We start from the raw sequence: 24634 nt of genomic DNA, 5'->3' as shown, positions 1-24634 counted from the left end.
CATCTTCGGGCCAGAACATTTTGGGTATGGGATAATGTTAATTATTTTTAATTTTGGTGTCTGTAACAATGATGCTATGGGCTTTTGAATGTCTTTGTTGACGCTGGCATTGTGATGTAGCACATTAAGCTGCAGCCTGTAATGCCTGCATCCTGTATGGGTGCTGGCTTGAAGCTGGGCTGTTCCATTTCCAATCCAGCTCCCCACTAATGCACCTGGGAAGGCAGCAGAAGATGGCCCACGTTCTTGGGTCCCTGCTACCCATGCAGATGAGCTGGATGGTATTCTTGGCTCCTGGCTTTGGCCTGGCCCAGACCTGGCTGTTGTAGCCATTTGGGGAGTGAACCAGTAGATGGAAGATCTCTCTCTCTCTCCTCCTCTCCCTCTCTCCCTCTCTCATTGGTGTGCCTTTCAAATAAATAAATCTTTAAAAAAGTTCTCATTGGTAGACATGTATGCTGGGGCATTTGGAGTACCAACTGCAAACAGGATTTGAAAGACAGAGTAGCAGAGAGGAAGAGACACACACAGAGAGATGGAGAGATCTTCCATCCACTGTTCACTCTTCAACTGGCCACAACAGCCAGGGCTAGGCCTGGCCTAAGCCAGGAGCTTGGAGCTCCATTCAGGGACCTAAGTACTTGAACCATCTTCTGCAGCCTTCCAAGGCACATAGCAGGAAGCGGGATCAGAAGCAGAGCAGATGGGAGACAAACCAGTATTCTAATCTAGGATGCCAGCGAGGTAAGCGATAGCTTACCCTACTATGCCACAACACCAGCCCCAGATTTAAATTGCTTTTTACTTCTGTTCCACTGCCAGTTTTTGAAGTGCCCCTAGGCCTGTGGTAGGTTGCAGAGCGTTCTGAAAAGCTCCCTCCCCTTCCTTTCCATGCTTGCTCCTGCCCCATCGCCAGTCCCAAAGTCAAGCAAAACAGACATGACGCTGCAGGGCTGCAGGTGACCCCAGTGGCCCTGGGCTCCAGGCAGCAGGACGAGAGATCAGAGGCCATGTGGAGAGCAGAAGGTTGGGCGGACCAGCCCTGGACTTCAGAGCCCAGGAGGAGGGGAGAGTGCCTGCCGGTGGGTGGGCCAGGGAGAGCTGGAGCCCAGCAGGGTGAGCACAGTGTCCAGGAAGAGGAGTGGGCAGCAGCCACACAGGCATCAACAAAATCAACTGGGAGGGTGGCAGGAGTCAGGTGACTCACTGTGGGAGAAGAGAGTTCTACCTGCGGAGAGGAGAGCCAGGGATGAACTCTGTGAGACTGCACTGGGAATTGGAAGACTAGTGAACTCATGGTTCCCAATACATACAGATAGATATAGAAACAAATACAGGTACTAACTTACATGTGTGCATGCATGTGTGTGTGCCTGTGTGTGGGTGTACCGTGTACATATGTGTATGTGCACACATGTGGTATAAATATGTGTATGCATGTATATTGTGCATGTGTTATGTGTGTATGTGTGAATGCGTGTGTACATGAATGAGGAGTGTGTATATGAATGTGTGGTGCACATGTGTGAATGTAATAAACTGTGTATATATGTTATGAATGTGTATGTGTGTATATGTGTGCATGTGTGGTATATAGGTGAGGGTGTGTGGGGTGGGTGCATGTGTGTGTGCCCATATGAATGCAGGTATAATAGGTGTACATGTGTGTATATGGGTACACATGTATGTACCTTAACTGTGTCCACTGAGAGTATTGTGACCAGCAACACCCCCATTAGCAGTCAGTCTTGATTTCTAAAGACCATCCTCCATGGAAAGGGACCAGGGGGCCTTTGGAGAAATGGTTGATTGCAGGACAAAGCACAGGAAGATGAGCCAGCTATGCAGTTTTGAATTAGAAGGAGGGAGATGCTCCAGGACATGGGGCATGACAAAGGGACACAGAAGCCAGACTGACAGTGCATTAGAACAACCATTGCGACAGATTATAATCCATGGAAGAAGACAGGAAACCACAGGCCCAAACTAAACAAAAGAAATAAATGAACAGGTGGAACATCTGGTTTGCCAACTACCAGAGTACATTAGATAATGTCGAAGTATCTCCCACATGGGGCCGGCACGGTGGTGTAACAGGTAAAGTCACAGCCTGTATCAATACTAGTATCATCATTTATGGGTTCTGGTTCGAGTCTCACCTGCTCCACTTCTGATCCAGCTCCCTGCTAATGGCCTTGGAAAAGCAACGGAAGATGGCCCAAGTGCTTGGGCCCCCGCTGAAGTGACCCGAGTGAAGAGCATCTGTCATCCATCTCTCCCACCTGTCAGGAGGCTGGGAGACATACACAGAGGCATTGCTGTGAGACAGGAGCCGAGACGCTAATCTGAGCCCAAGAGCCAAGACACGGCACGAGGATCCAAGCCGGGAAGTGTTTGGGGCTGAAGCAGGCCACAGAGACAAGGCGATTAAACACAGTGCGTGATTCTGAGCAAGTTCCATCTGCCGAGGAAATGTGGCTGGGGACAGTGGGTGGTACCCAAACGGGCTCTGGAGGATGACATCGCCAGGAGGGGTGGCATCACGGTTTGAGTCTTGAATTTGAGGGTGGACGTGGTTATGCAGGAAAACGACCTGTCCTGTAGCAAGCTCGCCCACCCCCTCACCCCCCAGGAGTCAGAGGTGACAGGGTGCTTGGGCAAGTCACCCTCCAGAGATTCTGGAGACAAACGTTCTATGTTCCAGACTTTCTAAGAGACTCCAAGGAGTGAGGAGTTTAGCTTAGCTGTTAAATGCTCACATCTCGCATTACAATACCTGGATTTGATTCCTTGCATTGGTTCCTGACTCCAGATCTATGCTAATGCAGACCTGGGCATCAGAAGTGGCGGACCAAATTGACTGAGCCCTTGTCACCCACACGGGAGACCTGGATTGAGCTCCTGGCTCCCGGCTTCAGCTTGCTGAGGGCATTTGGGGAGTGAATCCAGCAGATAGCCTGCTCTCTGTCTCTCCCCTCCCTCCACCTTTCTACCTCTTAAATAAATAAATAATTTTTAAAAATACTCCATATAGACCTGGGATACAGGTGGATCAGAAGGGCCAGTTCCTCTGGGGCAGGGGAGGAAGTCACCGGCTGTGGCTGTCTATGCTGATGGCACAAGGAAGAGGTTTGATGTGTTTAAAATCACAAGAGCAAGGACTAGATTATCTAAGAGTTTGCTGAAAATTGAAAACAGCAGGGGCAGGTGCTGTGGCATAGCAGGTAAAGTCGCCGCCTGCAGTGCAGGTATCCCATATGGGCACTGGTTCAAGTCCCAGCTGCTCTGCTTCTGATCCAGCTCTCTGCTATAGCCTGGGAAAGCAGTAGAAGATGGCCCAAGTCCTTGGGCCCCTGCACCCACGTGGGAGACCAGGAAGAAATTCCTGGCTCCTGGCTTTGGATTGGTGCAGCTCTGGCCATTGCGGCCAATTGGGGAGTGAACCAGTGGATGCAAGAGCTCTCTCTCCCCTTCTGCCTCTGCCTCTCTGTAATCTGCTTTTCAAACAAATAAATAAAATCTTTTTAAAAACAAACAAACAAATAAATGAATAAAAAAGAAAAAAGCAGCAAAAGTGACCTAAACTTTAGCTTTCCTTTTGCAACATCAAGGAACGATACCTTAAACTACTAGGTCCACGAGCAGCAGATTAACGCCCCTCTAGAATAGGGTGGCCCCATCCGGAGAGCTGGGAAGAGAACTCTCAGCAGCACTGTCACTGTGAAAGAGGCTGGGGGAGGAGGAGAGGAGCTGGTGCTTCCCAACACGGCCTCCCGGTGCTATCTTATTTGTGTCTTTGCAATCGAATGGATAAACATTGAAAAGACACGTTGTGGGGGCTCCACTTTGCTCTGGGCAGCTTCCATCCTCCAGGGCTTCAGTGGATCAGGAGGGGAGTTGGCACCTGCTGAGGGAGAGCCAGGGAGCCTCCTCCAGCCCTCCCATCCTCTGAGACAGAGCAAGAGAAGGGAAATGGACCATGATGGACACAGCCTGCGGCCCGAGTCATCCAAGGGTCGGGGCCCGGGGAGTGGAGCGGCACACACGGGACTCAGTGGGCGGGGCTGAGGAAGCCCCTAAGAATCCAGACTCAAGGATTTGAGAACAACTACGGCTGTGCAGATGCAGAGGGCTGAGGGGACTTGGTGCTTTGCTAAGTTCCCCCCGTGGGGGGAGCACTGTTGTCCTTGCTTTGTGATGAGACCCAGGAATCAAGGCCCTTCCGACAGCGCCCGCCTCCCTGCGCGGGCCCCACAAGGCCAGAGGATGAGTCAGCGCCCAGTGACTCAGGGAGTAATTTTAGACACTTGGAGGGCTGGCAGAATCATGTGGAGATGCCGAAAACACAAACACAAGCGTTCCAGACTCTGCCTTGGGGCTCCTCTGGCAGAGCCAATCACCGGCTCTTTCAGTTGCTACTAACAGTGGCATTTTCCACACCTGGCCTGGAGGCTGAGGGCCGGTGACCTCCGCTCCGTGGGCGGGCACCGCGGTGAGCGGGCTGTGGGGGGATGGCCGTGCAGAACTGTGTTGCGTCCTTCTTTCTCGGAGTTACCCTGTTCTGCCAAGTTCTGCCTTCATAGTCAGGAACCAACCAATTGCCATGAAAATCAGATGAATAAATATTGAAGAGAATGTGCTCACCGTCTATTGTAGGGTCCTCGCGCGAGGAAGTAACATGACGTTAGCAATTAAGTCTTCCACTTCCATTTTCTTCCTCAGCTAACGTTGTCCTCCGTATGATCCATTAAACTAGATAATCAGATCCAGCTAAAAGTCTCCCCCCCCCCCCCCCACCGCAAAGGACAGTCCTGAGTAGGTGGGACTTAAATTTTCTCAATGGCACTGCAGATTTCTCCTCCAGAGTTAAAATCACGTGGGTGGCCCAGCTTTGAGTATTGGCTCGCCTAGACACCTGCTTTAACCACATTGCTGTCACTTTATTTCCTCCTGATTTTTGATACCATCTGGATACCGCTCTGTGAATGTATAATACATGTACCATTACTAGTGCATCTCTCTTTTAAAGCTATCCTTCGGTCTATAAAGACTAAGTGAACAAAACCCATTTGGTATCTTCGGCTTATGACATGACAAATTTAGCTAAACTTTAACTTTTGGTTTTCTTAAATAACTAAAATCTCCAGCTGACAGATTTATATTCTCATCGCATTGCTCGTGGATCTCCTCTCCTGCTTCCTTTTAGGCGGCCACCACTGAACTGCAGGTGAGCCTACCAAGCCCAGAGGGCCCTTGGCTGGTCCCATGGAGGAACTCTCACGTGGGATCCTATACCTTGGCTCTCAATCCCTGACCTGTGAAAGCTGGGGCTGCTCTTGGAGCTCATCCACCCAATGCTTGCCACATGCCAGGCACTGCTGCCCGGGCTGGGCTCGGCACAACAGACAAGGTCACCACCCTCATGGTGAGTATGGCCCAGTGGGAGAAGGGCAGCCAAGTAGTGAGCAACTTTGTGCTAAGCGCTTTAAAGCAGAAATAAATCAGAGTAAAGGAGGGGGAATGTCCAGGGGACTCTATCTGAGATCGAACAGTTAGGGAAGACTACCCTCTTTGCTTGGAGTAAGCCTAGCTCTTCTTCAGTGGTAACCATGACCGGGCCACCCTGCTAACCACAGATGAGCACAGACAAGTGATAACAGCAGACAGCTAAGACTGGTTTCCTTTAGGAACAGAGACTCAAAAAACAAAATCCGAAGGACAACGTTAGGTTCCCAAATCCAGCTGCACTATCTCCCAATAACCACATCAGGAAGAAACAGAGTTTATGACAGGATTGTGACATCAGAAAAATCTACCCCTATAGGTTTCCATATTCATGGATTTAAGCAAAAACATCACATTATTATCTAGAAAAACCCTGAGAAACATTTGATAAAATTCAACACCTATGTGTGACGTAAGTAATCAGGTGGTTAATGTGTAAGTCCCACAAGAGCTGAGATCTTCTTTCTAAATTGGTCCTGATGTATGCCAAGTGTTAAAAATAACGTTTACATTTAGTCAGCATCCAATACGTGTTGTTGAATGAATGAGTGAAGTCCTTTAGGCTGCTAATTTCCCAAAAACCTGCTGAAATTCCTAACAGAGTACAGACAAGACAGACATGGAAGACAAACAGGGCACCCTCTCTCTCATACGGGGAGATTTTAAATCTTTAAAGATGTTTAAGTCTTGAAGAGTTGGCATGAGCGTAGGACATTGGTTTCTAGAGGCTGGGAAGAGTTGGGGAGGGGTCTGGTGGGGGTGGGCGAGAAGGCGCTAAAACACAGAAGAAATGACAAGGACCACAGTTCCACGGCAGGGCGGGATGACTGCAGCTCACAGCCCTGTGTTACCTTCTCTAGGATGAACCGATGGGCTCCAGACCCAAAGAAACAGCTAGGAGACAGAAAAGCCAGTGGTCTGGCTTGATCCATTTATGCTGTTGTATACGTGTTGAAATATTGTACTCTGACCCATAAAAATGGGTAAGAATTATATGTTAAAGAAAAAATTTTAAAAAAAGAAACCAGAAAGCATCTAAATGTTCCCCTTGAGGGTGGGACTTACAAAGGTTCTCTCTTAGTCAACACGTAAAGGCACTGCTGCTTAGCAGATGGATGGAAGGATGGACGGATGGATCTCAGGAGGCAGCAGGTGAACTGGCAGAGGCAGGACCTGTGTTCCTGTGTCACCACAGGAGTCACCAAGATTTCGGGCAGCAATAGTGGTTGAGGAAGTCACTACAAACCACACATATTTACAAGGAACTAAAGCTAGGCACCAGGAAGTAACCTAACCCAGGAAATAGATGAACTTTCTGGAGAGAATTGTGAAACAGCATTAAAAGACATCTTATAAGCTGAGCACGTGGAGACTCCCGTTCATGGATGTGGTTGATGGTCCAGGATTGAAAAGCATCTGTTCCTCCTCAAATGAATCCACATGTTCAATGCAAGTCGATGTGTTGTTGGAGACTTGAAAGATTCTAAAATCAGCGGAAAGAAGACTAAATGTCTGTGAGCAGCTAGGAGAGTCAAGAGGAAGGCTCACCCTGCCAGATGTCAGGAGACTCAAATCCACGACGATTCCAACAGCACCTGCCACACTTACACAAGGAATCGGGAGCGGACCGAGAGAACAGAACTGAGGTTCTGGGATCGGGCCCACTCGGAGAGAACTCCACATGGCAGAGCTCAGCGAAGACGCATGGTTTGATCAACGGAGGCAGAAACACAGGTGCACTACACAGAGAAGTCTGAAATGCTGGGTCCCTTCCTCATCTCATATGCCAGAGTTCCTTCAGTCGGCATGAAAACCAAATGTGAGCGACAGGGCTATAAAGCTAAGAGGAGACAACGTCAAATCCTGGTATATTTGTGGTTTGTAAAGCAGATGTTAAAACGCAAAGCCACTAAGGGAAAAACTGACAGATTCTGCTACGTTCCCAAGAAAGACTTCTGTTTGGTGAAGAACATCACAAGGTGTCAGGTGAAAAGCGCGAGAATATATATGGAAATTCCATTGCCGAAAAACTCAATCAGAAAGTCAAAAGAAAAACAGAGGGAAAAGACAAAAACATAAAATTGACAGGAGAAATCTGCTAATCTGCCAAGGTAGTACAACCAAAATTTTAAATAAATAAATAAATAAAACAGTGAGATATCCCTTGCCTCTTTACATCCAGTTAATAAAACTAGAGAGCCAATTTCAGGAAATAGCAAGAATGCGGGGACCCCCAGTCTGCTAGTGTGTAGCTCAGAAGCCCAGCCATCCTGGAAGCAAACGCAAATCCTGTGAAATTAAATGTACGCATATCCTATGATCTAAAACACCCCAGTACCTGCCCAGAGAGACCATCCCCGGTAGAGGGAAAACATGCATGGAGGTTTACAGCAGCTTGGCTATTTTTCTCAAGAGAGCTCAGTGAGTGACGTGGAGAGCGTGCACGAGGGGACCCTGTGCAGCCCTCCAAAGCTACGACCCAATGCAGAGAGCACCATTGGCAGAAACCCGCAGTGTGCTTCAAGGAAAAAGGAAACAATGAAAGGGAACAGTATCATGTTTGCAGATTTCTAAAAGGCATAAACAAAACAATAAACATTTTTGCAGATGACATAGATATTAAAAAAGGAAAACGAGAGCAGGTAGCGTGCGGGAAGTGGTGACTTTATATTTTGTCCTTTCGAGGCAGCTGCCTCACTGGAACTAGGCAGGGCCATGTGTTCAGAGGGCCAAGAGCTGAGCTGTATGGGCAGTTCAGTCTGGGGGGTAACCCTGCCCCGATGCCCCACCTGTACCCCAGCCCATCCACCATTACCTTGCATGCCAGTCCCACTGAAGGCTACAGTTCCACCCCTACCAATCAATCAGAAAATGCATGTTCTCAAGTCCTGCTCAAACAACCCTACCCTGCCTTCCTGTTTTCACTGGATACCAGGATTTAAGCAGCAGTGCTGGAATTTACTCAGTGCCTAGGTTGATTTCATTCCATTTATTAAACCCAGCACTTCTTGAGCTGTGGCCAGGATGAAGCCAAATGTATCTACTGACTGGAAGATGGAAAATTCAGCTGAACTCATGGAATTATTCGACCCCAGTGGTAATGCCAGTGATAGCCAAACAGCGTCACGAGGCATTGCTCCTCTGAGTGAGAAGAGACTAATCCTTGGGGGCTTTATCTACTGCTCCATCACATTTTGCAGGCTTCATGCAAAAAGCTCAGTGACTGCACGACCTAAAGCCCAGGGGTCTAAACTTCCTGCCCACTGTGATGTTACTTGGAAGAAAATGTTCTCCCTTTATAGTTACATCTTTCACACTTAGATTCTTTTTCTTTTTTTTAATTTGAGAGGCAAAGAGAGAGAGAGAGAGACAAAGTTCCTATCCAGTGTTTTATTCCCCAAATGTCCACAGTGGTAGACTAAGCTGGGGGCTGAAGCCCAGAGCCAGGAACTCAATCCATGTCTCCCCTGTGGGTGGCAGGAATCCAGTTACTTGAGCCATCACCACTACCTTCAGGAGTGCAACCAAAGCATGAAACTGGAGCTGGGAGACAGCACCAGGTATTGAACCCAGCTACTCTCATTTGGAATGTACACATTTTAACCAGCATCCCATTCACTAAGCCAAATGCCTGCCCTCATCATTAGGTTTTAATCCCAGCTGAAGGTACTTTTGACTATGAGATGAACTAGGGACCCAACATTTCTTTTTTTTTTTAAATCACATAGTGATCCAGTGTTTCAGTACTTGTTCATTTTAAAGGACGTGAAATGGACTAGCAGTTAAACCTCCAGGTGGTATGGTCACTGCCCATATCAGAGTGCCAGGGTTCAATTCTTGGCTCCGGTCCCCGATTCCAGCTTCCGTTCAGTGTGCACCCTGGGAGGCTGCCAATGATGGCTCAGATAGTCGGGTCCCATCTGCCTGAGAGATGGGACTGAGTTCCCAGCTCCCTGCTTCGGTCTGATCCAGCCTCAACTGCCGTGGGCACTTGGGGAGTGGATCAGTGTGTCATCTGTCTAACTCTGTCTCTCAAATAAAAAGATTAAAAAAAAAAAAGGGGGGGGGCGTCAAGGCTTTCAGACTGGACCATGACAATTTTGCAAGTTTTGTACCTAGCACAGGGCCCTGACCAGGCCTAAGTCCCCTGTTGCTGGGCTCTGCTGAAGGAGTGACCAGCACGTGGCAGGCCCTGACCCGCGCCGCTGTCCACTCACCGTGCCTTCAGGGTCCACGAGCAGCAGGTGCTTGGCCTGGCCATTGTGCATGCCTGTGAGGACGAAGGAGCCAGAGTTGGTGGTGCTCTTCCTGACGAGGAAGTCGCCGTCTCTCTCCAGCAGCCCCTCCGCCTCCTTCCTGCTCATCTCTCCTTGGTACCAGGGCTCAGCCTGCAGTGTCTCCAGCATCTTGGCATCCGGAGCTCGGGGAGAGACAGGACTGATGCACTCCACGGAGGCTGCCTTGTTCAGCACAGGCCCTAAGGGCTGATTCTTGAGAGCATCTTCAAAAGGTTCTGTCAACAACAATTGCCAGCAAAGTCAGTCCCGAGCAGGCCGATTGATAAAAACACAATGTGAGAGACAGACATGCAAAGGCAATTCTTCCATTGAACACTACAGGGGTGGGCATTGTGGTGCAGTGGGTTAGGCCATTGCTTGGGACATCTGTACCCCATTAGAATACTGGTTTGGGTCCTGGCTACTTTGCTTCCTATCCAGTTCCCTCTCAATGTGCCTGGGACACAGCAGATGATGGCTCAAGTGCTTGAGTTCCTGCCACCCAGGGGGAGATTGGTATGGAGTTCCTGGCTCCTGGCTTCAGTCTGGCCCAGACCCAACTGCTGCCATTTGGGGAGTGAACAAGTGGATAGAAGGTTTCTCTCTCTCTCTCTCTCTCTCTCTCTCTCTCTCTCTCTGTATGTCTGTGTGTGTGTGTGTCTGCTACTCTTTCAAATGGATAAATAAACCTTTAAAGAAAAAAGCGAGGAGCCGGCGCCGCAGCTCAATAGCCTAAACCTCCGCCTGCGGCGCTGGCACACCGGGTTCTAGTCCCAGTTGGATTCTGTCCCAGTTGCCCCTCTTCCAGGCCAGCTCTCTGCTGTGGCCCAGGAGTGCAGTGGAGGATGGCCCAAGTGCTTGGGCCCTGCGCCCCATGGGAGACCAGGAGAAGCACCTGGCTCCTGCCTTCACATCAGCGCGATGCACCGGTCGCCGCATGCTGGTCGCGGCGGCCATTGAAGGGTGAACCAACAGCAAAGGAAGACCTTTCTCTCTGTCTCTCTCTCTCTCACTGTCCACGCTGCCTGTCAAAAAAATTTTTAAAAAGTGAGGAAAAGTCTGATTTTTTCCCCAGACAGCCGGGAGGCGTACATGGTGCTGGGGACTCGGCTTCCTTGTCTAGCTTTGTAGAAAGACTTCGTTTTTGCACACTGTAAGAGGCCATGTACACTGCTTCCCATCTACTTTCTCTGGAACATCAGCCAACCTCTCTAATAATTTCTGTATAAAAACCTGTCACTACTACAGGAAACAGTAAGCCACAAAGCTTTGATTCCATGCAAAACATAAACCAAATTCACCAAAGTTTCATTTCAAAATCTGCACCAAACATTCTGTAGTCACATTGAGGGCCTCTTATGTGATTGCTCTAGGCTAGGAGCTCTGCCTCCCTTTGACCTTCACTCACTCCCCTGTGGAAAAGTCTCTTGCATGAGTGCCTGAGACCAAGGTTGGCTTCATCCCCTTGGGAACACACGTCTCAGTGCAGAGCATCAGAATGGTGAGGCTGCTGCTCTACCAGTGGCAAAAGAAGCAGCTAGGCATGTCTGATTAAATCCTTATGTTTGATCTTCAAATAAGGATATGCTAAAAGCACCCTGGAAAATGTACAGTGCTTTGCAAGTGCCAGGGATTCTGAGGATTGCTTAGGACCACACTGCCCACCCTGGACAGTGTAAGCACCAGGAACGGTCTTCCCCTGGGCAGGACAGTTCCCGGGACGCAGTTCACATTCTGAATATCCTACACATGCTGTAGACTAAGTTCAGTCTGCTAAATGTCAGTAGACAATGGATGGAGATGAGGTGAATAAATGAAACCAAAATTAGGTCTTCTTGACACTTACTATAGCTCGTGCAGATTTAGCTGGGCAGTGGGGGTGGGGAAAGAGATTAAAACTATTGGCTAAAATTATGTCTGCAGACTTTCCTTTTTTATCCTAATTTATATTACACTGTTTCTGCACTATCAACACTTTTGTTATTATCACCAGCTTAGTCCTCGTCCCCGTTATCCCCACATTCACTTTAATCACCAGTACTATCATCACTGCCATCACCATGGTGATCACCAACACCAGCATCATCATTTCACCATCACCATCACCATCACCATCTACATCATCCCCATTATCATCAGCATCATCACTGTCGTTATCACCTGAACCAGTCATCGTCATCACCATCTACATCATCACCATCCTCACTATTACCATCATCATCACCATCCACACTGTCATCGTCATTATCATCACCACCAGAGCCATAATCATCACCACCTACATCATCATCACCACCATCATTGTCATTATCACCATCATCATCACCAGAGCCATAATCATCACCATCTACACTGTCATCACCATCACCATCCATCATCATCATCATCACCATCATCAGCACCTGAATTATAACCATCACCATCTACATCATCATCACCATCTAGTCATCATCACCATCTACACTGTCATCACCATCATTACCATCATCATTGTCATCACCGCCATATCCAACATCATCACAAACTACATCAGCATTGGCATCACCAAATGCACCATCCAAATTATAATCATAACTATTACCAACATATCATTTCACTCTAGTGGTTTAAGATAACAACACAAATGCTGGCTCATTTCATTCCCATACTTTCCAGCACACACTGGGCTCTCCAACATCTTATCTGTGTTCTTTCTTCCCTTCTCTGGTTTTGGGAGCAAGTGTAGAAACTAATTGATGGGAAATAGGTTCTTGTTTTCATCTTTCTCATCTCAAAAATCAGCACAATCGAACTCTCCTTGGGTTCTAGGGCCAAGAGTCATTGGTAAATTGATCACATTAACTAGTGAAAATGGTCTAACCATGAACACAATGACTAAACTGCAGTGGGGAGATACTGTAATGCCTGGGGCAGAGGTTCAGAGAGCCAGAACTTTGCTCTGCATCCTGGAAAAGTGACTTCACCTTTTTGGACTGTTTCCACCTTTTTTAAATAAAGGAACTGGATTAGGTTATCTGTACAGTGGCTCTAAGTATTGAGATTCTGCAACTCTTCTGACTCGGGTGATTTCTGTGAGTCAAATCAGGAGTCTGGTGTGTGGGAACCACACTGGCTGAGGACAAACAGAGGGTTGGTGTCACAATACAGCCTCAGCAGAAAAGCTCTGATCCCTGTTGTGACTTACAATACCACGACAGCAAGTGTTTGACCAGTGAGGCTGTCCTTTAAAGTTACTGGACCGGCGTTGTGGCGCAGCAATTTAAACTGCTGCCTGTGCCGCTGGCATCCCTTATGAGCCCTGATTCGTGTCTTGGCTGCTCAATTTCTGATCTAGCTCCCTGCTAATGCACCTGGGAAAGCAGCTAAAGATGGGTGGAGTACTTGGGCTCCTGCACCTATGTGATAGATCCGAAAGGAATTTCTGGATCCTGCTTCAGCCTGTCCCAGTCCTGGCTGTTGCAGTCATATGGGGAGTGAACCAGTGGACAGAAGGTGTGTGTGTGTGTGTGTGTGTGTCTTCCTCTCCCTCCATCTCCCTCTCTTTTGCAATTCTGTCTTTCAAATAAAATAAAATTTTTTTAAAATATTTATTTATTTATTTGAAAGAATTACACACAGAGAGAAGGAGAGGCAGAGAGAGAAAGAGGTCTTCCATCCATTGGTTCACTCCCCAATTGGCTGCAACGATGGGAGCTGCGCTGATCCGAAGCCAGGAGCCAGGAGCCACGAGCTTCTTCCAGGTCTCCCACGTGGGTGCGAGGGCCTAAAGACTTTGGCCATCATCTACATCATCTAGCAGCCTGGTCTCGAACCCCCGCCCATATGGTATGACGGCATTGCAGGCAGTGGCTTTATGCACTATGACACAGTGCCAGCCCCAGAAATGTTTTTTAAAAAGTGAGTATAGTTACTTATCCTCTAGCATTCTCCTTTTCCTTCTCTGTAAAATAGGGTAGTGATAGACTTAATAATACCTACTGGAAAGTCATTGTGAAAATGAAAAAATATCAGAGACGCCCAATATGTGGTAGAATCTCCTTCAGTGCTGATCTCTTCCCCACCCTCTTAAGCTTGGACAGTTCTCAAGGAATTCAGAAAGAAAATGCAAGGATATAAAGCTCTTTGTGACACCCCCCCCCCAGGAACTCTTCCCAAATTCTTTAACAACAATTTCCATGCTCATGAATCAGCTCATGAACGATTTCATTCTCCTAATCAATGCGACCAGGAAGTGAAGAGAAATATGAACAGAAAGTCCATGGTGCACATCCCCCAAACTAGCCATCTACACCACATTCCCTGCCTAGCAATCCTGCTAGTCTTCCAGGGCCTGGTAAGATGTGGGAGTGGGGGCTCCTTTATATTGCCAGTAAGTAGCTAGGCTTCTGATACATGGCAAGTGTTTAACAAATATTTGGAGAGGGGGCAGAGAGACATAGAGATAAAAAAACAGAGGGCAGGAGGGAGCACCCTCATGAGAGAGGAGCATATTGCAATTTCTCGTTTATAGGTTGGTCTTGTTTCACAGGTTGAGAGAGTTCTGGGGAGACAAGGACATGGTAGTTGGCACTTAGCAGCCAATTACTATTTAAATGGATAAATAAATGGACCCACTTCCTTATGTATCATGGGTCTCAATACACCGGCCGATCTTCAAGAGGAAAGTCAATTCCCCAAAGCAGGAATGGGGGTGGCTGTGCCTCGTGACTGCAGAGGGCCCTGTAATCTCAAAGCCTTTCCCAGGCCTGATCCCCTACCCAGCAAAGGACAGGTAATCAGCACTACTCACTAGACCCTACTGGCAGAGAATTCAATAACGTCACAGAGCCCTCCTACAAGGCAGGGGACAAAGCAACCTCAGAAGAAAAGACCAGAGACAGAGGGAAACCCACTCATGTCAAAGAGGTCCCTGCGTGGGCTGCTCTCTGCGCTGCTGGTGGCCACCGGCTGGGCCTGTGGGGGCATGCGCTGGGTGTTGACATAGGTGGGTGCTTCTCCCGCAGGGGCCACGTGTGGTTTCCCTTCTGGCGTGCTGTAGATGTCCAAGGACCCTGCAACAAGAGAACAAGCCCCTTCCTGTTAGGACGGCAGCACCAGTGAAGACTGTAGTCAGCCCGCCACCATCCCCCAGTAAGAAAATCCTCCCTGCAGAGTGCATGTTTGCATAGGTGGACGAATGCCCCTCTTCTGAGCTTGTCACAGCACACGGCTCACATCCAGCCGCTCACATCCACATGGGATCTTCCAGCCAATGTCAGGGTGCACATGGGTCACGCAGAGACTTACCAAGGACTCGCAGGGGTTACGGGAGTTGAGCAGGCAGAAGGTGCCCTACCTCCTCTCCCTTACACAATCCTCCCAAATCAAAGAACTGAGCAGAACCACAAGCCTCGCGTCAAGTGTCAGCACCACCACGCAGGCTCTGTGTTTAGAATGAGATGCCTTCCTTACAAACCAGAGCCGACACTGCTGAGTCCAGGACCAGTGTGTGATCGAGGACTCCCCTCATCCAAAGCAGTGACATGGCCTCGATGGGACGTCCCCAGTAGGGTGGCTGAGGGTTCCTGGGGATCCTGCCTGTTCTGTCACTCAGAGCTGTTCCTTCAGAACACCTGCTTGGGTCACTTGTTCTGTATGTACCCTGTCTCCAATGCACTTACAGAAACATTCCCAAGAACACCTATGGCACACACGTTTCTGGAAGGAGCGTGTCTGTCATAGCCTACGGTCAGTGGTGCGGTGAAGCTGGCCCTACAGAGTTGGCACATTGTTGGTTCAGGGTTTTGGAGAGCTTTCCCAAGAGACCTTTGGCACCCAACCTTTGCTTCCCAAGGGAGAAGGAGGAGCTGTGCAAAGATTTCTCTGCTAGGCAACAACACCCACAAAAGCTCAAAGTATACAAATCCTAAGCTCCTAGTCCCACACAGGATTTCTATGTTAGAGGGGCTGTTCTGGGTTATGTAACCTTGCTTAGGAGCAGCTAGTTACAGCTTAAACATTTGTATACTTTGCAAACAAGTCATTGCTCAGAACAGCATTTCACAAACTAATTGTTAAAAGGGGAGGATTGAACACCTAGCGAATAAGTTTCGGGCAGAACTTTCCCAACTAAAGACAGAGGCAGCAGGTGCTATGCCAGGGCAGGTGGACACACTCATGTTAAATTCATATGCACAGCAGCACCAGGGGGCTCCATCGCCTGAGAACCTACACATCTAGAAGTCAGGACTGGGAGCTACTGAAAGATGTATGAAAATTTTTGGGAGGGCAAAAAAGTTTGAAATAAAAAAATATCTTTAAAGTAGAGATAGATTGGCCAGCGCCGTGGCTCACTAAGCTAATCATCCACCTGCAGCACCAGCACACCAGGTTCTAGTCCCGGTCGGGGCACCGGATTCTGTCCCGTTGCCCCTCTTCCAGGCCAGCTCTCTGCTGTGGCCCAGGAGGGCAGTGGAGGATGGCCCAAGTGCTTGGGCCCTGCACCCGCATGGGAGACCAGGAGAAGCACCTGGCTCCTGGCTTCGGATCAGCGCGGTGCGCCGGCCACAGCGGCCATTGAGGGTGAACCAATGGAAAAGAAAGACCTTTCTCTCTGTCTCTCTCTCTCATTGTCCACTCTGCCTGTCAAAAAAAAAAAATAAAAACAAAAAATAAAATAGAGATAGATAGATGCTAGATAAATAGGTGATAACTAGATAGATAAATGATAGCTGAATGGTTAGCTAGATAATAGATATAAATAGTAGATAATTTATTAATAGTGGATAGATGAGTAATTGAGAGGTGATAGATACCTGATAGATGTTTATAGATAGATTATAGATATACATATATGAATGAATATAAATAACTTCCTAGCGAATAAACATTTACGTGAAAAGTTAGCAGTTAGTTCTTCCTTCTGTCTAAATTGTTACAGTGATAGCTTGACGTATGTAAGTTGTTTTTAGGCATCTAGATTACAGATAGTTAGACACAGTTCCAGGTAGATTATTCTCAGGGTGTGCTACAGGTGTCTGTTGTCAGGGGTGCTAAGACATGGAAGCATCCTCTAAAAGCACCCAGGAGACCAATAGCCTTGGCACCACTTCTGTCATCAACGCCCACCCAAGGCCAAGGGTCATTATGTTCTTCCTGAAGCTGACTCTGGGTGGAGGGGAGGTGGGCAGGGGATGAGACGAGGAGGAAAGGCAGCAAGAACTTGAAAATGGAAGAACACACACCATGGAGTCACTTCCCCAATTCAAACGTGAAGCATCAATGGGTGCTTCTGGGATGTCCGCTGCTCAGCAGCCCTGGGCAAGGAGGTTGTCCTCCACCAGGGGACGCCTTCCAGCGACAGTCGCAGGTGCACAGGGGAAGTAAGTGCTGACAGAATGTGAACCAGACCTGGTGCCACAGGAGGCACCACTGGATCTGTGACAGTCATTGTTTCCAACTCTATGCTCTCATCAGGAATCTACCGCATGCCTGCCATGGTTTGGATGTGGCTTGTCCCCCAGAGCTTCTGTGCTGGAAGCTTGATCACTACTGTAGTGGGGAGGAGGGGGGACCTTGAAGAGGCAGAGCCCAAGGAAAGCTAATGAGGTCAGCGAGGGGCCCTGCCTTCAGAGGAAATTAAGCCCCATTAGTTAACTTTACTTAATATTAATGTTGCTACAGCAACACAATGCGGACAGATACACCACCCACAGCAAATACTTCCAGGGGATCACCTTGCCACTCCACAGGAAGTGGGTGCCCCACCAGGTAGAGGGATTTTTCATAAAAGTTCCTCACCTTGCCTGACAGGTGCCTGCTGCCAGTCTTCGCCAAATGTGTCTCCCAAGTGTCTTCCCTGGTAGTAAGTTTGCTCTTTTCCTGCAAACTGCAGACACATGTGAATACACAGAAGAATCACCTTTTCCCATGTCCCCGTCTTCGAATGCCACAGAACGGAGGCAGGACCACAGAGATGGGACACGCCTGCTTTCTCTGGGCCTTCACGTCTCAGGGTGGGCATTAATGTGCGTGTGCACGTGAGGAAAAGGCTGCATCTCCACCAACACGACACACGCACCCCTCCTTGTTTCCATAGCCCCCAACACTCCTCCCTATGTGGAACTGTAAAATCGAGTTCTCCATATACGGTCATAGCATTCAACATGTCTCAGAAAAACTTCCGCAAGAGGGCACCTTTATGTCAGGACATACGGTCGCTCCTCCACTGATGATAGGGTTATCGTAAAATCCAACAAACCCACTCTGCAGTTGAAAATAGTATCAGTCCACAATGCACTGCTTCCCCTAGACATACCCCCCCCCCCCCCGTACATCCCAGCTCAACAGCACAGCACCCTGTAAACCCTCAGGCAACTCCCCTGGTGACCACTGGACTGACCCCAAACTAGGCTCACTGCTGCCACCCAGTGTCACCAGAGAGGATGGGACCACATAGCACTGTCAGGGAAAAATTCAAACTCAATTCTTACTCTACTGAATGCATCATATATATATATATATATATATATGTTCAGTCATCATAAGGCAAGGACCATCAGCACCTCTCACCTGATACACATAACCATAAAGGTTCACGCTCAGGCAAGTCTACTCCATGAAGACCAAGAAATTCCTCTTCCTGTCAGATCTTTATTTCAAAGTTATGTTGCCATTTTTATTGACCCCATTATTATAAGGTAGAATAAATTGAAATTTTTTTTATAATGAAACATGACTCTAGAAAGCAGTCACCCTACTAAAATTTTAGAGGGAAATGAGGGGAATGAATAAAACAGAAGAACATAATTCCCATCAGTTTAAGAACCCGCAACCACTCTTCAGAAAACACAAAGCACTCCAGGCCTCTTAAAAGTATTAAGTTCTGTATTCCTCTCACTAGGATCACATCACGATGGGATTGGTCCTGGGAGGGAGAAGACCCCAGATTCATATATCAGAGACACCATATACTTCCAGAGCATTGGGCCAATGCCTTGTAATGTTAAAAAAATAGCATTTACTCTTTGTATGCTTGTGAGAGCCAATGAAGGAAAGCTGGTGTGTTATTGTGTCAAACACTGAACAGAATGTCAGTCTGAACTAGAATGGAAGAAAATATAAAATTTCAGCTAGTCTCCATCAAACAGAAAAGTCTGAGACTTACCTGAGCTGTGTCAGGAGCATGGGGTCTGGTTTTGAGCCGAGCATCAAGAAAGCCCCCTGGTGGAGGCATCTTGCTGGGAACACTGTTGTAGTATGGGTGGTCCGAGCCCTCCCCCTCTTCCTCTGTCCAGGGCTCATCCAGACTCTGCATTCTGTTAAAAGAAGATTTTCAAAGGCTTAAGCCAAAAAGTGAGCTTGCAGTCAAAACCAAAGTCTAATGGTGGTACCTGTTCCAAGGAGAGAGAGTTTAGTCCCTGCTCCCTCAGCCACCTGGTTCTCGGGAGTATTTGAGAAGTGGGTACGTGGTTTGGTCAAGTAGCCCTGCCTCACTCAGAGTTCTACCTACTGGAAAATTCCTACCATATTTGAAAGAGGTCGTTTTGTTAAAGTACACTTTAACTAAGGAAGAAATAAGGAAGAAATATCTTTATGCCTAAAGATAACCAGATTCCTACAGCCCTGGTACCATTTCAGTAAGTCATGAAATTTACTGGAAACAAAATCAACTAAAAAAAATACAGAGATTTAGTGGCAACAGAGAAGATGGTAGAGTAAGGAACTCTGAAAATCCTCTCTTCAATAAAAACAACAAGAAGACTGACACAAAAATATTCTTTTTCAAAACCAACTTTTTCAGCACTCTGGAAATGAACCAGAAGCTTGAAATGACCCAGGGAATGTTTGTTTAAGGAAAAACATGAACAAACAAACAGCTATCAGAACAGTATCACTGTGGCATTTAAATCATCCTATTTCCACATCTCTGGTAGCCTTGAAAACCGACAGCCCACAACGCCAGCGAAGACCTATTCCCAGTGGATGATCGTGACTCCAACCGTCTGATCCTTCCTTGAAGACCCAGCTGCCAAGGCTGTCTTTATTTGACCTGATTTGGAGCTTGCTCAGGGCAAAAATTCTCTTCCCCAGAGACATCTGTCAAAAACAATTAGAGGCAGCTGTATAACATTTAGGTCGACTGGTAGGCTAATCAAAAAGCTTAGGAGGAAAGCTGGGCGATGAAATGTTCCTAAAGACTTGCATGAGCTCTGAATAGTTTCTAGAATCTAGAAGACCACATGCATGTGCAGAGCTGTGTGCATGCCCAGGGCCTGGTGTCTGCTCAGGACACATGTGACAATTCCTTACACTCTTGACTCTAGCTGACCTTGAGGCTCAACACAGGAGAAAATGAAGGCCAAGGTTGAGTTGTTAATTACCTGGCCGAGGATTGAAGGAATACCCCAACACACACACAGACTTCATGGTTCCAGGAATTTAGGAACTCTCTCTCCAATAGTAATCAAGCCAAATAGAGCCATGACTGACATAGGAGTCTTAGAAAAAGGTTCATGGAAAATGAACTAACAGCTGAATAATAAGCAAACCAAGCAGAGTAATCAGTGGAAATACAAGGAATTTTATAAAAGTTCATGGACAATGAGTATTATGAAAAAAAAATGCATGGACTACGTTAATCCTTTGCACTAATATAAACTTTTAATTCCAATCTTCCACAAACATTTTGTAGTCCTTTTACATATTACAAACAATATAGACATTAGAGAATAATTTCAGAAAAGTCACAAGACAAACACAACAAGCAGCAAGAACAACAAATCCTGGGAAGGGAGAAACTTTATTTTCAGGGTAGCACATTATATTATTTAAATTTCCAGTTTTAACAAAATCTTGTGAGTCATGCAAAGAAACAAGGAAGTATGACTCATGCATAGGAAAAAAAAAAAACAATCAACAGAAATTTTCCCTGAGGAGCTCAGACTATGGACTAACTAAACAAAGACTCCAACTACTTTAAAAATTTTCAAGACTAAAGGAAACAACATAAAAAATAAGCATGAGAAAAATGCCTCATCAAATAGGGAATACAGTATAGATATATAAATAATTTAAAGTTACATAAACTCTAGAGCTGAGAGTTGCTTGACAGGATTAACAGAAGGTTTAATGAGAATGAGAGAACAAAAAGACAGGTCAGTTGAGATTTTCCAGTCTGAGGACCATGAAGAGAAGAGAATTAAGAAAAATAAACAGAACTTCAGAAACTTACAGGACACCATTGAGCCTACTAATTTATACTTAATAGAGTCCCTAGAGAAAAGGAGACACTGAAAAGGCAAGAAAACACATTTGAAGAAATAATAGCCAATGGTTCCTAACTTTGTAGAAAAATATTGGTCTATACATACAACAAGCTCAAAAAGCCCCTCAAAATTAAGATGAACTTAAAGAGATCCACACATTGTACTCACTCTGTTTGAAGCCAAACAGAGAGGATCTTGAAAGCAGCAAGAGAGAAGCTTTTCACCATGCATAAATGATCTTCAATAACACTAACAGCTGACTTCTTACCAGAAATGATGGAGACCAGAAGACAGTGGAAGGACAAATTCCAAGTGCTCAAAGACTGTCTATCAACAACTCTATCCAACAAACCTGTCCTTCACAAACAAAGCTTAAATTAAGATATTCTCAGATAAAACTTATTCTGAACAAATCTGTGTAAGAAACACTAAAAGTACTTTAGACTGAAATGAAAAGATATTCCATATGAAAAATAGAGAATAATAGTAAAGTTAACTGAAAAATATAAATGCAATTTTTGCTGATAACTTTTTTGTTCATCCTCTCTAATTTAAAAGGCAGCCAAATAAAGCAGTAACTAGAAATTTGTGTTGATGGGCACACAATGTATAAAGATGTGATTTTTCATAATAGCATCACAGTGGAGGGGAAGGAATGGAGTCACACAGGAGCAAATCTTTCGTGTATTACTGAGACCCATACAGAATTGTTATATATTAAGATACTGATTTAAATCCCCACAACGACAGTCACTTTAAAAGTAGTAATAGGAGGGGTCAGTGCTATGGCGCAGCAGGTTAACAGCCTGGCATCTCATATGGGCGCTGGTTCTAGTCCTGGCTGCTCCTCTTCCAATCCAGCTCTCTGCTATGGCCTGGGAAAGCAGTACAAGATGGCCCAAGTCCTTGGGCCCCTGCACCCATATGGGAGACCTGGAAGAAGCTCCTGGCTCCTGGCTTCGGATCAGCGCAGCTCCGGCCGTTGCGGCCATCTGGGGAGTGAATCAGCAGATGGATGACCTCTCTATCTGTCTCGACCTCTCTCTGTAACTCTGTCTTTCAAATAAATAAAAATAAATCTTTTTTTAAAAAAGTAGTGACAGGAACAAGGGAATTAAAACAGTACACTTGAAAAACATTTACTTAACAAAGAAAAGACAGTAATGAAGGAATAAATGTAAAAAAAATGACAAAATATGCAGGAAAATCTTTAGATGGCAGAGAAAAATTCCCAACTTAGTAGCATTTTTATTTGATGTAAATATACTGAATGCTCCAATTAAAAGGTAGAGACTGAGACTGGACCAAAAAAGTGATCTGACTGCAGGCTTTCTATGTGCAACACAATTTGGATTGAGAGACTTAAGTAGACTGGTGATCCCAGTTAAAGATAATGTATGGTATAGTTAAAAATTACTATAGATTTTTAATGTTATCTTCCCCAAAAAGTGGTTAATTGGTGAGATGATCAATATTTTAATGAACTTGATTGAATCTTTCTGAAATGTGTACATTGATAAAAGGTCACATTGTAGACCATAAGTGCACACAATTATTTTTTGTCAACTAAAAAGAAACAAGAAAATAAATACTAGGTTGAAAGTCATATGATGTAAAAAAACATTTCATGCAAACGGTAACCAAAAGAGGATGGAATGGCTATGTGTGTTACACAAAATAGATTTTCATAGATAATTCATTTCTAGAGATTAAAAAAAAACAGTTTTTAATCATTAAAGGGCAACTCATCAAGATGACATAACAATTGTAAAAATATATGTACCTCACAACAGAGCCCAAAATACATGAAGCAAAATCTAATGAAACCAAAGGGAGAAATAGACAACTCAACAACCATAGTGAGAGACATTAATATGCCACTTTCAATAAGAGAACAACTATGGAAAACTGGTAAGTTCAACACCATAATCCAACTAGACCTAAAAGACATCAATGGAACACTCTATCCAACAGAAGCAGAATAAATTCTTCTTAAGTGCCTATGGAACACTCTCTAGGATAGACCATATGTTATATCCATAAACTAAATTTCAAAAATTTTAAGGGATTGAAATCACACAAAGTATGTTTTAGACCATAATTGAATCAAACTAGGAATCAGTAACAGAAGGAAATTTAGGGAATTCACACATATTAGTAATTAAATAACATCTTTACATAAATAATGAGTCAAAAAAGGAAATTAGAAACTGGTTTGAAAGGAGTGAAAACAAAAACATCCTATCAAAACTGATGGAATAAAGCAACAGTGTTGACAGGGAAATTCACAGCTGTAATAGCTACAGGACAAAGGAATAAAGATCTCAAATCAATAACCTGAACATCTATCTCACTAAACTAGAAAAAAAAGAGAAAACTGAACCCAAACCAAGCAGAAGAAATAAAATTATATTAAAGTGAAAATTAAAAAAGTGGACAATAGGAAAACAACAAAGGAAATTAACAAAAACAATAGTTGGTTCCTGGGAGGATCAATAAAGTTGTCAAACCCATAGCTAGAATGACCAAGAAAAGTAAAAGTCTAAATTATAAAAATTAGAAACAAAAGAGGGGATACTATTACCAATCATATATAAAAAAAAAGGTTTATAAGAAAATCTATGAAGGATTGTATGCCAAAATTTAGATAACCTAGATGAAATGGAGAAGTTCCTAGAAAAACCCAGACTATCAAAACTGACTCAAGAAGAATCTGAATAGACTTGTAACAATAGACTGAATTAATTATAATAATAAATAAAACTTACCTTCCAAGAGAAGACCAGGATCATATGGATTTCTGGTAAATTCTACCAAACATTTAAAGGAGAAGTAACAACCACTCTTTTCAAACTCAATCTATGAGGCCAGAAATACCCTGATACCAAAACCAGACAAAGTCACCAAAATAAAGAAAACTGCATATCAATCTCTCTTCTGGGGACCGTCGCTGGGGTGTAGTGGGTACAACCACTGCCTGTGGCGCCAGCGTCCCATATGGATGCTGGTTTGAGTCCCGGCTGCTGCACTTCGGTTCTATCTCCCTGCCAATGCACCTGAGGAAGTCCTTGGGTCCCTGCACCCACGTGGGAGACCCAGAAGAAGCTCTTGGCTCTGTCTTTGGATTGGTACAGCTCCAGCTGTTGTGGCCATCTGGGGAGTGAACCAGCAGATGGAAGATCTGTTTCTCTGATTCTCCCTATTTCTCTCTGTAACTCTGCCTTTCAAATAAATAAATAAATCTTAAGAAATGTATCTCTTATGAATGCAGATGGAAAAAACCCACAACAAAATTCTAGGAAACCAAACCCAGCAATGTGTAAAAAGAATCATATACCAAGACAAAGTGCTATTTATCCCAGTAATGTAGTAATCCTCAAATCAATTACTGTATCATACCAGCAGAATAAAAACACATAATCCTCTCAACCACTTAATAAGATCCAACAGTACTGCATGGTAAAAACACTCAACAAATTTGGATCAGAGAAGTATTCCTGATAAAGGCAGCTAAGAAAAGCCCACAGGTGGCATCACTGTTAATGGTAACAGACTTGAAGCTGTGCCGCGGGGAACAGGAGCATGACAGAGTTGTATACAGGTGAT

The 24634-nt window shown here is 45.6% G+C and overlaps 1 protein-coding gene across 1 annotated transcript in view; it reads right to left on the bottom strand.

Annotated features, from left to right (window-relative positions):
• SHC3 (SHC adaptor protein 3) overlaps nt 1-24634 on the bottom strand; it is a 169610-nt gene that overhangs the window by 14499 nt on the left and 130477 nt on the right. The window contains exons 8-11 of the mRNA XM_062206804.1: nt 18928-19078; nt 17562-17649; nt 14675-14833; nt 9723-10018 (exon numbers count right to left, since the gene is read on the bottom strand). Of these exons, the coding sequence (XP_062062788.1) occupies nt 9723-10018; nt 14675-14833; nt 17562-17649; nt 18928-19078 (694 nt within the window). The remainder of the gene's footprint in view (nt 1-9722; nt 10019-14674; nt 14834-17561; nt 17650-18927; nt 19079-24634) is intronic.

The sequence above is a fragment of the Lepus europaeus genome, chromosome 12 (assembly GCF_033115175.1).
Source record: "Lepus europaeus isolate LE1 chromosome 12, mLepTim1.pri, whole genome shotgun sequence".
NCBI lineage: Eukaryota > Metazoa > Chordata > Mammalia > Lagomorpha > Leporidae > Lepus > Lepus europaeus.
This window is presented reverse-complemented; position numbering and strand designations above follow the sequence as displayed.